This window comes from Periophthalmus magnuspinnatus, chromosome 10 (assembly GCF_009829125.3).
Source record: "Periophthalmus magnuspinnatus isolate fPerMag1 chromosome 10, fPerMag1.2.pri, whole genome shotgun sequence".
NCBI lineage: Eukaryota > Metazoa > Chordata > Actinopteri > Gobiiformes > Gobiidae > Periophthalmus > Periophthalmus magnuspinnatus.
The window spans coordinates 2,526,228-2,538,919 of NC_047135.1; the positions used below are offsets into that span (position 1 = coordinate 2,526,228).

At 42.6% G+C, this 12,692-nt stretch overlaps 2 protein-coding genes across 2 annotated transcripts; both read left to right on the forward strand.

Annotated features, from left to right (window-relative positions):
- The first annotated feature begins 1,016 nt into the window (after positions 1 to 1,016).
- Positions 1,017 to 2,374, forward strand: LOC117377999 (protein Wnt-8a-like). The gene is made up of 4 exons (XM_033974539.2): positions 1,017 to 1,185; positions 1,368 to 1,493; positions 1,595 to 1,737; positions 1,817 to 2,374. The coding sequence occupies exons 1-4, from the start codon at positions 1,032 to 1,034 to the stop codon at positions 2,372 to 2,374; spliced, it is 981 nt and encodes a 326-aa protein (XP_033830430.1). The 5' UTR covers positions 1,017 to 1,031.
- Positions 2,375 to 2,787: 413 nt separating this feature from the next.
- On the forward strand, positions 2,788 to 4,446 carry LOC117378000 (protein Wnt-8-like). The gene is made up of 6 exons (XM_033974540.2): positions 2,788 to 2,846; positions 2,916 to 2,949; positions 3,032 to 3,161; positions 3,246 to 3,371; positions 3,469 to 3,611; positions 3,697 to 4,446. Exons 1-6 carry the CDS (start codon positions 2,797 to 2,799, stop codon positions 4,249 to 4,251), a joined length of 1,038 nt encoding a protein of 345 aa, XP_033830431.2. The 5' UTR covers positions 2,788 to 2,796; the 3' UTR covers positions 4,252 to 4,446.
- Positions 4,447 to 12,692: the final 8,246 nt, after the last annotated feature.

A 12,692-nucleotide genomic window follows, 5' to 3' on the forward strand; every position in this document is an offset into this window, starting at 1 on the left:
AATGACTAATGACTTTCGCATCAACTTTGGTTCCGTTAAGAGAAAATGAACGAAACACCTGCGCAATGACAAATCCACTTTTTACAACCAGCCAATCAAATAAACTGTGCGTAAATGATCCAAACCACAGGCCCGATGTCAAATGTCTTATGGTTTTATTCACCGTTAAATCTCTATTTGCTTTGCTCTTGTAAATTCCAGACTGTTTTCACACTGTGTCGTTTCCCAGGGAAACATCTATTATCCTTTTATCACAGCTTCGCCAAAGCCACCGATGTGTGAGGAGTATTTACATGACTATATCCACGCAGCTCCTCAAAGACTTTATGGCTTTGTACTCACTGCTGGGCCCCGTAGGATACTGGTGCCATTTCCCAAACGCTTCCACATTCACCAGGGACACAACGGGACATTCCTCTATGTGCGCGCGGAACTGGCTCCAAAAAGGACAAGTTTTTTTTAAGCCAATGCGTAAATGTAGAAAAGAAACGCACAATAACATGATTAGGTCAGTTATGATGAATAGATAAATGATCCATGTGTGTTTTGACTTTATTTGGGGGAAGTGGCTGATGGGATGAGCCTGGGAAAAGCAGGTGAATAATGAGGCCAGTTACTGTCTGCGTCACGTCTTTGAAGTGCACTTACGCACCTACGGCTCCTATTTGTCTCCAGGACAAGGCAATCACGATCCGCGCGGATCTTTTCACAGCGAAACGCCACCTGCAGGACACACCTGTCAATCAAAGGGGCACGTGCATATAAATATCATCTGCGCGCACCACAGCCACAAACACCTCCCGCCTCACTCTGTAAAAACATCTGGATTTCTCCAGCGGAGCCCGGAGCATTTTGTAGCTATGGGATTATTTATTTTTTTCACAGTTTTCCTGCAGATGTGCTGCCACTTCCACTGCGCCTCCACCTGGTATGTGACTTCAGAACTTATCACCTCACTTTGTTTTAGTGCAGCTTAATAACTTTATCTTCGCCATTCCCCTGTTTGTTGCAGGACGGTCAATAACTTTCTCATGACCGGACCCAAGGCCTTCCTGACCTACGCAACGAGCGTCCAGTCTGGCGCCCAGAGCGGCATCAGGGAGTGCAAGCACCAGTTTGCTTTGGATAAGTGGAACTGCCCAGAAAGTACTCTGCAGTTATCCACACACAACGGCCTCCGCTCAGGTATAAGAAGTACTCAACCTTAAATACACTTTACTTATTCAAAAGTACAAACTGTGGAGGGTGAATCTGTTTTTACGCACGTTTTACGCACGTTTTACGCACGGGGTTTAAGCGCTCCGAGCATAAACTGTTATGTATTTGTAGCATTTAAAAATACTGAGAACATCTGTTATGAATTTTAGCCACGAAGGAGACGTCCTTTGTCCACGCCATCAGCGCCGCTGGGGTCATGTACACACTGACCAAGAACTGCAGCATGGGAGACTTTGACAACTGCGGCTGTGACGACTCAAGGATCGGACAAGCAGGTTTAGATTTATTTAAACTAAAAGAGTCTTCTGCAGTGACAAACACAACATTAATAATAAATATAAATAATAATAAATGCATATGTTCTTTTCGTTGTCAGGAGGAAAAGGCTGGATCTGGGGAGGCTGCAGTGACAACGTGGAGTTTGGGGAGAAGATTTCTAAACAGTTTGTGGACGCGCTGGAAAATGGACACGACTCACGCGCAGCTGTGAACCTGCACAACAACGAGGCCGGGAGACTGGTAACACTTTAACCTCACTCAGTTTAGCTCAGATGTTTTTACGTTAGAGGCCGGAGCTAAAGTTTTTCTCCTTTAACAGGCGATCAAGGCCACGATGAGAAAAGCCTGTAAATGTCACGGCGTCTCTGGGAGCTGCAGCATCCAGACCTGCTGGATGCAACTGGCCGATTTCAGAGAAGTGGGGAATTACCTGAAGCAGAAGCACGAACAGGCCAAGAAACTGGAGATGGACAAAAAGCCCGCGAGAGCCGGAAACAGCGCGGTTCACCGCGGCGCGCGCGCGCTCTCTCTGGGAGGCATCGCCAAAACGGAGCTCATTTACCTGGAGGACTCTCCGGACTACTGCGTCCAGAACCAGAGTCTGGGATATCACGGCACCGAGGGCCGCGAGTGCGTGAGGAGCGGGAAGAGCGCGTGGGAGAAGAAGAGCTGCCGCAGACTGTGCGCAGACTGCGGCCTGACAGTGGCGCAGAAGCGCATCGAGGTGGTCAGCAGCTGCAACTGTAAATTCCACTGGTGCTGCACAGTCAAGTGTCAAAGGTGCACGCAAGTCGTGACTAAACATTACTGCGTGCGTAAACACGGCGCGAGGAAAGCGCAGAGTAAAACCAAGCGCAAACATCTGCGCCGCTCCTGAAACTTCTGCTTTTGTAAATATGTTTATTGTTCATTTCTCTGCATCTAGTGCACTTTATATTATATTGTATTATTTGTACATTGATTTTATGAAGAAAAATGTTTTATTTCTGAGTAAAGACACATTTAGAGTAAATGATGAGGGTTTGGTCACGCGCACGAAGGACTGTAAATAGTATTTATTTCTATTTTTTATTTTTAAATAAATATATATAATAAAATGCACGTCTTGTGTCGTGTTACATTCTCTTTCTGTTTGTGTATTGGCACCGGGGTGTGTCAGAGTCTTTGAAGTGCGCGTGAGGCGTTTCCAGAATCATCCAATCAGCTCCAAGGAGCGAGGCTCAAAACAGAGTCTGAGTTTAAATGAGAGAAAGTTCAGAGGGAAACAGTCTGATCAGTGAGTAAAGCTGCTGCTGGGACATGCTGCGTGTTTGGTTTTGGCTCCTGGGACTGTGTCCCGCGCATGCGTGGTAAGAGTTTCCTCTGTGTTTGATGCTGTTGTATAAACTCTGAGTGTGACTGTGGTGTGACTCCTGCAGGATGGGGACTAACTTTCTGATGACGGGGCCAAAGGTGAGATTATTATTCATCTGTAAAAATGTTTTTTAGCTCAGACTAAAGACTCAGGTCTGACGTCACGTCTCCTCGCGCACAGGCGTTTCTGACGTACGCCGTGAGCGTGCACGTGGGCACGCGCAGTGGCCTGGACGAGTGTAGACATCAGTTCGCCTTGGACAAGTGGAACTGTCCCGACAGCGCCACGCAGCTCCGGGGCCTGAGGCGAGGTCAGTTATTTCAGATGTTTCAGTGTTTGTTAAACTAAACCCGCTGAAACGCACGTCCTGAAACATGAAACTGACTCACTGCAGCCACGAGAGAAACGTCCTTCGTCCACGCCATCAGCGCCGCGGGGGTCATGTACACTCTGACCAGGAACTGCAGCCTGGGAGACCTGGACAACTGCGGCTGTGACGTGTCCAGGAACGGACAGACCGGTGAGTCACGTGACACACGCGCCACACACTGATAACGTGAGATAATATTACATAATATCACCCCTGTATGATCTGAAACATGACTGTGCGCGCGCAGGGGGGCGTGGCTGGCTGTGGGGAGGCTGCAGTGACAATGTGGAGTTTGGTGAGTCCATTTCCAAACAGTACGTGGACGCGCAGGAGACGGGACAGGACTCTAGAGCCGCAGTGAATCTCCACAACAACGAGGCCGGACGCAGGGTACGAGCCACACACCTGTGTCCAGAGACACATTCACGTACAGAGCATAAACATGACACACTTTAAACTCTGTCTGTGTTTACAGGCTGTAAAGGCCACGATGAAGCGCGTGTGCAGATGTCACGGGATGTCCGAGAGCTGCAGTGTCAAAACCTGCTGGATGCAGCTGTCAGACTTTAGAGACATAGGAAATTATTTAAAAAACAAACACAAACAGGCGCAGAAACTGGACACTGATCAGACGCGGCTGAGGGCGGGGAACAGCGCGGACAGCCGCGGGTCCATCCTGGACGCGCTCCGCAGCATCGCGCCCACTGAGCTCATCTACCTGGAGGACTCTCCGGACTACTGCCGCAGGAACAGCAGCGTGGGGCTCCACGGCACCGAGGGCCGCGAGTGTCTGACCCACGGCCCCGGCCCGTGGGAGACAAAGAGCTGCCGCAGACTGTGCCACGACTGCGGCCTGGGGGTGGACGAGAGGCGCGTGCACGAGGTCACCAGCTGCAACTGTAAGTTTCACTGGTGCTGCCGCGTGCACTGTGACAGGTGCGCGCACGTGGTGCTCAAGCACGTGTGCGTGAGGAGGGACGTGCACGAGGCCAACGGCTCCAGGAGGAGACACAGAGGACACAGGACATAACATCTGTGACAGTGGACAGTGCTCTAGAGGAAAGAGGAACAAAAACTCAGGAAAAAAACAAAAACAAACAGTCCGTCCAGCTCCACAGGAGGAAGAGGAGGTGATGAAGATGGAGTTTGTCTGATGTTTGCACTTTATGTTTTGTTACGTGTTAATTTATGGATGATGTCACTCAAATAAAATATAAAACAGTTGAAATGAAGATAAGTGTGTGACTTTGTTTCAGTCGGGTCAGAGTCTCGTGGTCCATTTGAATGACAGAGGCACATTCATGAGGATTACACGCAGCTCGCGGCGCGTTTCACACCTGAGCTCATCTGCTGTTAGTCTGTGCTCTGTGTGTATTCTTACTCTGTTCAAAGGGAATAAAAGACTTTAAAAGATAAATAGACTAAGTGTGTTGAGGTAAATGTGGTTATTAGGCCCCGGGATCATCCTGTGTTTGGCCCCTGGGACCCACAGCTCAGGAAGATGCAAATGTGACTGAAAACATCAAAGTGCAGAGGAAAACGCACAGAACACGCTGAGGTTTAACTGTTTTATATTCGACAGATGACGTAGGAACTGTTTATTTTAAATAGATTTCAGTTTGGTTCTCAGTCAGTGCTTATTTAATTGTTCTTTTAAAATGTTGTTGTTGTTTTTAGGCATTTAAAATCCAAAGTTTACAGCCTGTTTGTGCTGGGAAATGTACAAACTGGGTCATCTTGAAGGATATTTTGGATTGGCCCATAAACAAAATCATAAAGTTCATCGTAGCGTCATCAGTGGAAACGAACATGAATTGAAACTCTTTTAAACGACTCCCTGTTTTCTGTCAGTTTGTGTTCTGCTGTTAGTTTTACCAAAGTGAACAGACAATTTCTCATCATCTTAACGTCATAAATAATAATAAAAACATACTTTAATATCATCTCGCGCTGGGACCCCCGACTTCAGAACAGGAAGACACTGAAAAAGTCCTGAAAAAGTCCGTCAGGGTCACGTTCTCGCAGTTTGATTCAGAATAAACCTGAAAAGCCTCCGTCTCCGCCTCACGATCTGCCTCCACCTTTTCCCCCCTGACCCCCTGCATCTCCTAAAATCTTCCTCTCAGCTGGACACGTCATAAATCTGCCAGGGTCCCGGGTCAATGAGACGGGATGGATATTACCTGCATCAGGGGGGGGTCCGCGCCTGGGGCCAAGGGGGGGAGGTCGTTTTGAGATTCAACTGTAAAAGAAGAAACGAGCCAGAAGTTAGAATGGAAAGATGGAAAGATTTCGTTCAAATTGAGAAATATAAACGTCTAGATCACGTGTGTCAAACTCAAGGCCCGGGGGCGAAATGCGGCCCGCCATATCATTTTATGTGGCCGCGAGAAGATAAATTAAAAGGCATGACTGTCATTTTACAATAAGTCTATACGGATTTATTATGCGCACTGACAGTAAACTAATGAGACTTTCCCAGCAAGTGGAACTGAGAAATATTTGCAAATAATCATCACAAAATGTTCATGAAGAGGAAAATTGTCGGCGTGGAAGGAAGTTTGGAGGAAGAAAAGTGAAAGTGAATACAAGTTTGTGCTTTGAGGAGAAAAACCTGTGTGTTTTTTGTGTTATGAGGCGCGGTCGGTACAATCTACGTCGACATTTTGACACCAAACACGGAGCTAAGTGTGAAAAAGTGAGTCTGCGAGAAAAACAACAAATTGTCCAATAATTAAAAGGCTGTAAAAGGACGAATTTGAAGCAGAGCTGAAGGTTCTGACCAGATCCACACTTTTAAAAATGTCAGTTTATCACAGAAACTGTTATTTAAAAAGTTAAAAAGGAATTACATTTATTTTACATGACATTTGTTTACATTTAGTGACATTTATCCTGCCACAGTCACATCTGGCCCTTGATGGCGGCCATTTTGCTGATGAAAATGAGTTTGACGCCCCTGGTCTAGGTGGATGTTACCGGGGTGAGATGGAGCTTTTGTCCTAAGTTCTAAGTCTGAACAAACATCTAACGTCGTGACAAACCAAAACGTAACCCGCCGATCGGCCCATTTGTCTGTTTACCTGTGGAACTGCTCTGTTTTTCCCATGATGCCCTGCTGTGTCTTAACGAAGACCTGGCCAACTGGAAACCTTTACTTATCTCTGCGGGTTCAGCTCTGGCCTCCGTGTTTTTACAACTTAAAACGCCTTTTGTAAAGAGGTCGGCGCGGTCGTTTATGTAATAGTTTGACGGTGACATAATCTCAGTCTTTATATTTTACATAAACGTTTAAAGAGCCGATGTTACGCTTTTTTCTGTGTTATAATGTGGTTTCCTCGTCACAAACAGACCTGGAGTTGTGTTTTGTTTCATTCACGCATGTTTAACGCACAAACCCTGCACCGAAAACGCTCTGTTCCACCTTGTGATGTCATCGTGTGGTAAAACAGGAAGTGCTCCACTGTGTTTTTAAACTCCACACACCTTCATTTCTAAAATCTTTGGGATCATTTCAGCTCTGGAGTTGCCGTTTATCTCGACTGAACTAAAGGTAAAAGGAGCTGTTAACTTTGAAAACTACCACTTCATGACATCACAAGGTGGAACAGAGCGTTTTGAGATCTGTTTTTGAGGAGGTAACAGTATTATAACATAAATTAAAGCTCATAAGAGTCCATTTTGGTTGCTCGGTAACACTTATGCAGTGATTTATGTCTAATCTGCTGCCAAACCAGGAAGTAAAATTAACAACTTTATAAAATCTAGGGACAACTGGGCAATTTTTTATTTTATTTTTGAACTAATCTTGAATATAACTGTTAACTATGTTCTACTAAATCATAAAGTCTCACCTGCTACGCTCTTAAACTGCGTATTTAGGCTGAGTTTTTCTCTCAAACTGAAAACACTCTGTTCCACCTTGTGATGTCATCGTGTGGTGATACAGGAAGTGCTCCACTGTGTTTTTAAACTCCACACACCTTCATTTCTGGAATAATTTGGATCATTTCAGACCTGGAATTGCCACTTATCTCGACTGAACTAAAGGTAAAAAAAGGAGCTGTTAACTTGAAAACTACCACTTCATGACATCACAAGGTGGAACAGAGCGTTTTGAGCTTTACTAAAGTGTGACTCAAACACGTGTGAATGAAACAAAACACAACTCCACGTCTGTTTTTGAGGAGGAAACAGGTTTAGAACAAGCTGAAAGAGTCCGTTTTGTGTAAATACTGGACGTAGGAAAGTACTGACATTTTACACTCAAGTAAAAAGTACAGTTACTACAATATACTCAAATATAAGTACAAGTTCTACTGCTGTACGTGAGTATAGAAAGGAGCCGAGGCAAAGGGGGGACAGTTGGGGGTTAGGACGACTGGGACACATGTTGGACTCAGCAACTTCTGTGATTTTAAATGTAGTTATTAAAAATATAAGTACTACTCAAAAAAGTACAGTTACCTCAAATCTACAGTACACAGAAGATGTATTTGCAGTTATCGGTTCAGTATTGCAGATATCGGTTCAGTCGATATCTCCTAGTTTGAGATATAAATACATGTAAAAATTTAGGGTTTGTAATTGTCCCAGAAAGTCAAATAATGTTTAAACTTTTATTTATACAAAGGATCAGTTTTGGTCTTATTTTATTTAGTTTAAAGGGAATAAATGCTGTTGTAAGTCTCTGTACTCGTATCGGTTGATATCGGCAGACAGATACTTAAAATGTATGGTATCGAAATCAGTATCGGAACTGAAAAAGCTGATATTTGCGATTCGTTTCTTGGCTGTGTGAGTCTGTTTACGTTTATAACAAGTAACGAGTGATTAAAGAAGTTAAAAGAAGAATAAAAGTTAAAAAGAAGTTAAAAGAAGAATTTAAAAGAAGTAATCGGCTATAACATTGTGTATTTATATGTGTATTTTGTATTTTCTGGACTTATCTGAAGTGTTTTAGGGGGTCTCGGAGCAAAATTTAGAGCAAATTCTATGTAATTTCCTACATTCTGGTGTGTTTTATGTGTTATATTTACAAAAAGTATCATTATTATTTCAGATTTTACGCCGGGATTTGCTCAGACGAATCGTAAAAAAAAATACAAATTCAAAATAAAAAAAATCTATAAAATGAGTACACTTTGATTTGTCACAAACGCTGTCAAATACAAACTTAATAAATAAAGTTTAGCCTAAAAACTGTTTCTCAATCAAAGTGCAAAGAGCCGCACGGGAGGATTTAAAGAGCCGCATGTGAAGGACGGGAAAGGGGGGGATCATGTAAAGTATCTGTATCAGAGGAGGAGCAGAGACCGTGGAGGTGGGAGGAGGTGAACTCCCACGAGGACCCCCCAGGAGGACTCAAATATTCGCGCCGGCCCGGGGCTCTGAGGGGAGGGGGAGTCTGAGGATGATTGATCACCGCTTCGGCCCGGGACGCCTTCCTCTTTCACCCAGGTGTGAGATACCGACGGCTCTTTGGGACGAGCCGGGGCTGGAGGACGAGATGTGACAAAGATCGGGGCGTCTTTAGCGATCGGTGTCAGAGAGGAGGTCGCTCAGAGTCATCATCTCGCTCTGTTTTCTCACGTGGTCACCAGCTGCAACGAAACAGTAAACGGTTATTTTTAGTGACCCGTGCAATTTTAAGGTCTGCTCTGAGATAATTTTAAACGTCTGAAGCTGTTTCTCACCAAACCACTGAAACTTTCCATCGTGACTGTTCAGCTAAAGGTCAAGAAATGAAAGTGAACGTGCGTTAGACGGCGTTTGAGGCAGATTATAAGACGCAGAAACAGCAGAAGCAGCAGCAGCTCGGAGCGAGTTCAAACGTTTACAATGAGTTTTACTGTTCCCCCGTCGAAATCTGAAGTGATGAGCTGGAAACCGCTGACTCTGGCAAACTACATGAGGAAGGTGAGTGAAAAAGAGAGAGTTTCTCACACGTTTGGTCAGAGCTGGAGGAAAATGTGAATGTGAATGTTATGGTTTTATTTTAGTTTAGTTTGTTAAATAAAACAACAGGGTTAAATCAGAGCTAAAGCAGAACTGAACCAGGACTAAAGCAGGACTAAACATGGACTAAACCAGGACTAAACATGGACTAAACATGGACTAAACCAGGACTAAAGCAGGACTAAACATGGACTAAACATGGAGTAAACATGGAGTAAACGTGGACTAAACCAGGACTAAACATGGACTAAACGTGGACTAAACATGGAGTAAACATGGACTAAACGTGGACTAAACCAGGACTAAACATGGACTAAACCAGGACTAAACATGGACTAAACATGGACTAAACCAGGACTAAAGCAGGACTAAACATGGACTAAACCAGGACTAAACATGGACTAAACATGGACTAAACGTGGACTAAACCAGGACTAAACCAGGACTAAACCAGGACTAAACATGGACTAAACCAGGACTAAACATGGACTAAACATGGACTAAACCAGGATTAAACTGGGACTAAACCAGAACTGAACCATGACTAAAGCAGAACTGAACCAGGACTGAACCAGGACTAAACCAGGACTAAACGTGGACTAAACCAGGACTAAACGTGGACTAAACCGGGATTAAACGTGGACTAAACCGGGACTAAACGTGGACTAAACCAGGACTAAACGTGGACTAAACCAGGACTAAACATGGACTAAACCAGGACTAAACGTGGACTAAACGTGGACTAAACCAGGACTAAACCAGAACTGAACCAGGACTAAACCAGGACTAAACCAGGACTAAATCAGGACTAAGCCAGGACTAAATCAGGACTAAACCAGGACTAAACCAGGACTAAACCAGGACTAAACCAGGACTAAATCAGGACTAAGCCAGGACTAAATCAGGACTAAGCCAGGACTAAACCAGAACTGAACCAGGACTAAACCAGGACTAAATCAAGACTAAGCTAGGACTAAACCAGGACTAAGCCAGGACTAAACCAGGACTAAACCAGAACTGAACCAGGACTAAACCAGGACTAAACCAGGACTAAACCAGAACTGAACCAGGACTAAACCAGGACTAAACCAGGACTAAACCAGAACTGAACCAGGACTAAACCAGGACTAAACCAGGACTAAACCAGAACTGAACCAGGGCTAAACCAGGACTAAACCAGGACTAAACCAGGACTAAGCCAGGACTAAATCAGGACTAAGCCAGGACTAAACCAGAACTGAACCAGGACTAAACCAGGACTAAACCAGAACTGAACCAGGGCTAAACCAGGACTAAACCAGGACTAAATCAAGACTAAGCCAGGACTAAACCAGGACTAAGCCAGGACTAAACCAGGACTAAACCAGAACTGAACCAGGACTAAACCAGGACTAAACCAGGACTAAACCAGAACTGAACCAGGACTAAACCAGGACTAAACCAGGACTAAACCAGAACTGAACCAGGACTAAACCAGGACTAAACCAGGACTAAACCAGAACTGAACCAGGGCTAAACCAGGACTAAACCAGAACTGAACTAGGACTAAACTGGGACTAAACCAGGACTAAACCAGGACTAAATCAGGACTAAACCAGGACTAAACCAGCGGTGCAGACAGGAAGGGGCGTTACCTTCCACAGCGTGGCGTCGGATTGGCTCTTTGGTTGCTATGATACTTGCTCCAGATTCCTGTTCCTGCTCTGGCCTGGATGAGCTTCATTTGGAGCTGAACTTTGTGGTGACGTCACTCAGTCAGTCACTTCTTTACACTTCTCTGTGGTGTGGAGATTACATAACCAAGAAACACATCTAGCAAATTATTAAAGATGGTATAATAAAAAAAAAACACCCTTTTTTCTGCGCAGCTTAAGTTTTCTGGCTGTGACAAAGTGACAATACAACAAAACATCACTGGAAAAAACTTTTTGGTGAGTATAAATCTATATAAATACACACATTTCCACCATAATAGTGATTTATTTAAATTAAAACCACATTATTGACAGCTAATGTCTGAGTGTGACCTGAGAGTGTTCCCGGGGTGTTACTATCAGTGAGTACTAATATTCATTCACAAATTAATTAAAAAAGTGCTGTATTATTCTGAACTTTTTCTTATTTCAACAGTAAAGTGAAAGATCTACAAAACGCCATATTAAACATAACTCCCAGTCCAAGGTAAACCCCGTGCAGTACTCTGGTAAAACTGTGAGATTTCATAGAGTCTGAAGCCGTGTTTTATTCTTTTTAGCGTAAACAACAACCAGAGACAAGGTAGTAACACAAATATACAGTAATAATGGTAAAACGTGTATTTAAATGTACTTTTAACGTCTACTTTTACTTCACTTCCAGTTGTTCAACAGGAAGAGCACTTAGAGCAGTATGTAAGTTGTAAACATAAACTATATTAGTAGATTTTCTTATTGTAAAAGGTGTAAATTTAAATATAAACTCAATATAAGATGTTTTGGAAGGAAAAATTAACGCTGTGAGAATCAACTGTGTCTCAGGACCAAGAGGAAAGTCTGTACGACAACGACAGTCTAAACTGCTCCTTGACCAAGATGAAGATAAAGAAGAATCAAAATGTCTACCATGGTAAAGTGGAAATACTTTGTCAGATTTAAGAGAAAAGAACAAAACATTTTTACCAAAGTTTAAAGATTAATATTATGTAACAATATAATGATATTTTCTGGCCCAGATTCTCTGACTGAGCCTGTTTCAGTTAAACCCAAACTGAAACCAAGGAATGATCTGGCATCACAAAGACAAGGACAACTACCAGGTAAATAACTAACTAAATAAAGAACTAACTAACTAACTAACTAACTAAAGAAGTAACTAAAGCAGTAACTAAATAAAGAACTAACTAAATAAAGAACTCACTAACTAAAGAAAGAACTAACTAAAGAAATAAATACATAAACAACTAACTAAAGAACTAACTAAATAATTAAATAAAGAACTAACTAAATAAAGAACTCACTAACTAAAGAAATAAATACATAAACAACTAACTCACTAAATAACTAACTAAATAACTAATTAAATAAAGAACTAACTAACTAAAAAACAAACAAACTAACTAATTAAAGAACTAATGACCTAACTAAAGAAAGAAAGAACTAACTAAAGAACTAATCAACTAAATAACTTACTGACGAACTAAATAACCAACTACATAACTAAATAAATAAATAACTAATTAACAAAAATAAATAACTAACTGAAGAACTAACTAACTAAATAAGTAAATTAAAAAAGAACTAACTAACTAAATAATTAACTAGAGAACTAACTAAAAAATAAAAAAATAACTAAAGAAGTAATCAACTAAATAACTAACTAACTACACGACTAACTAGATAATAAATTAACTAACTAATTAATCAACAAAAATAAAGAACTAAATAACTAACAAAGAACTAACTGACCAAATAAATAAAGAACTAACTAACTAATCCACCCCCTCTCGTTCCTGTCCTCCCCTCCACATCCAGCAGA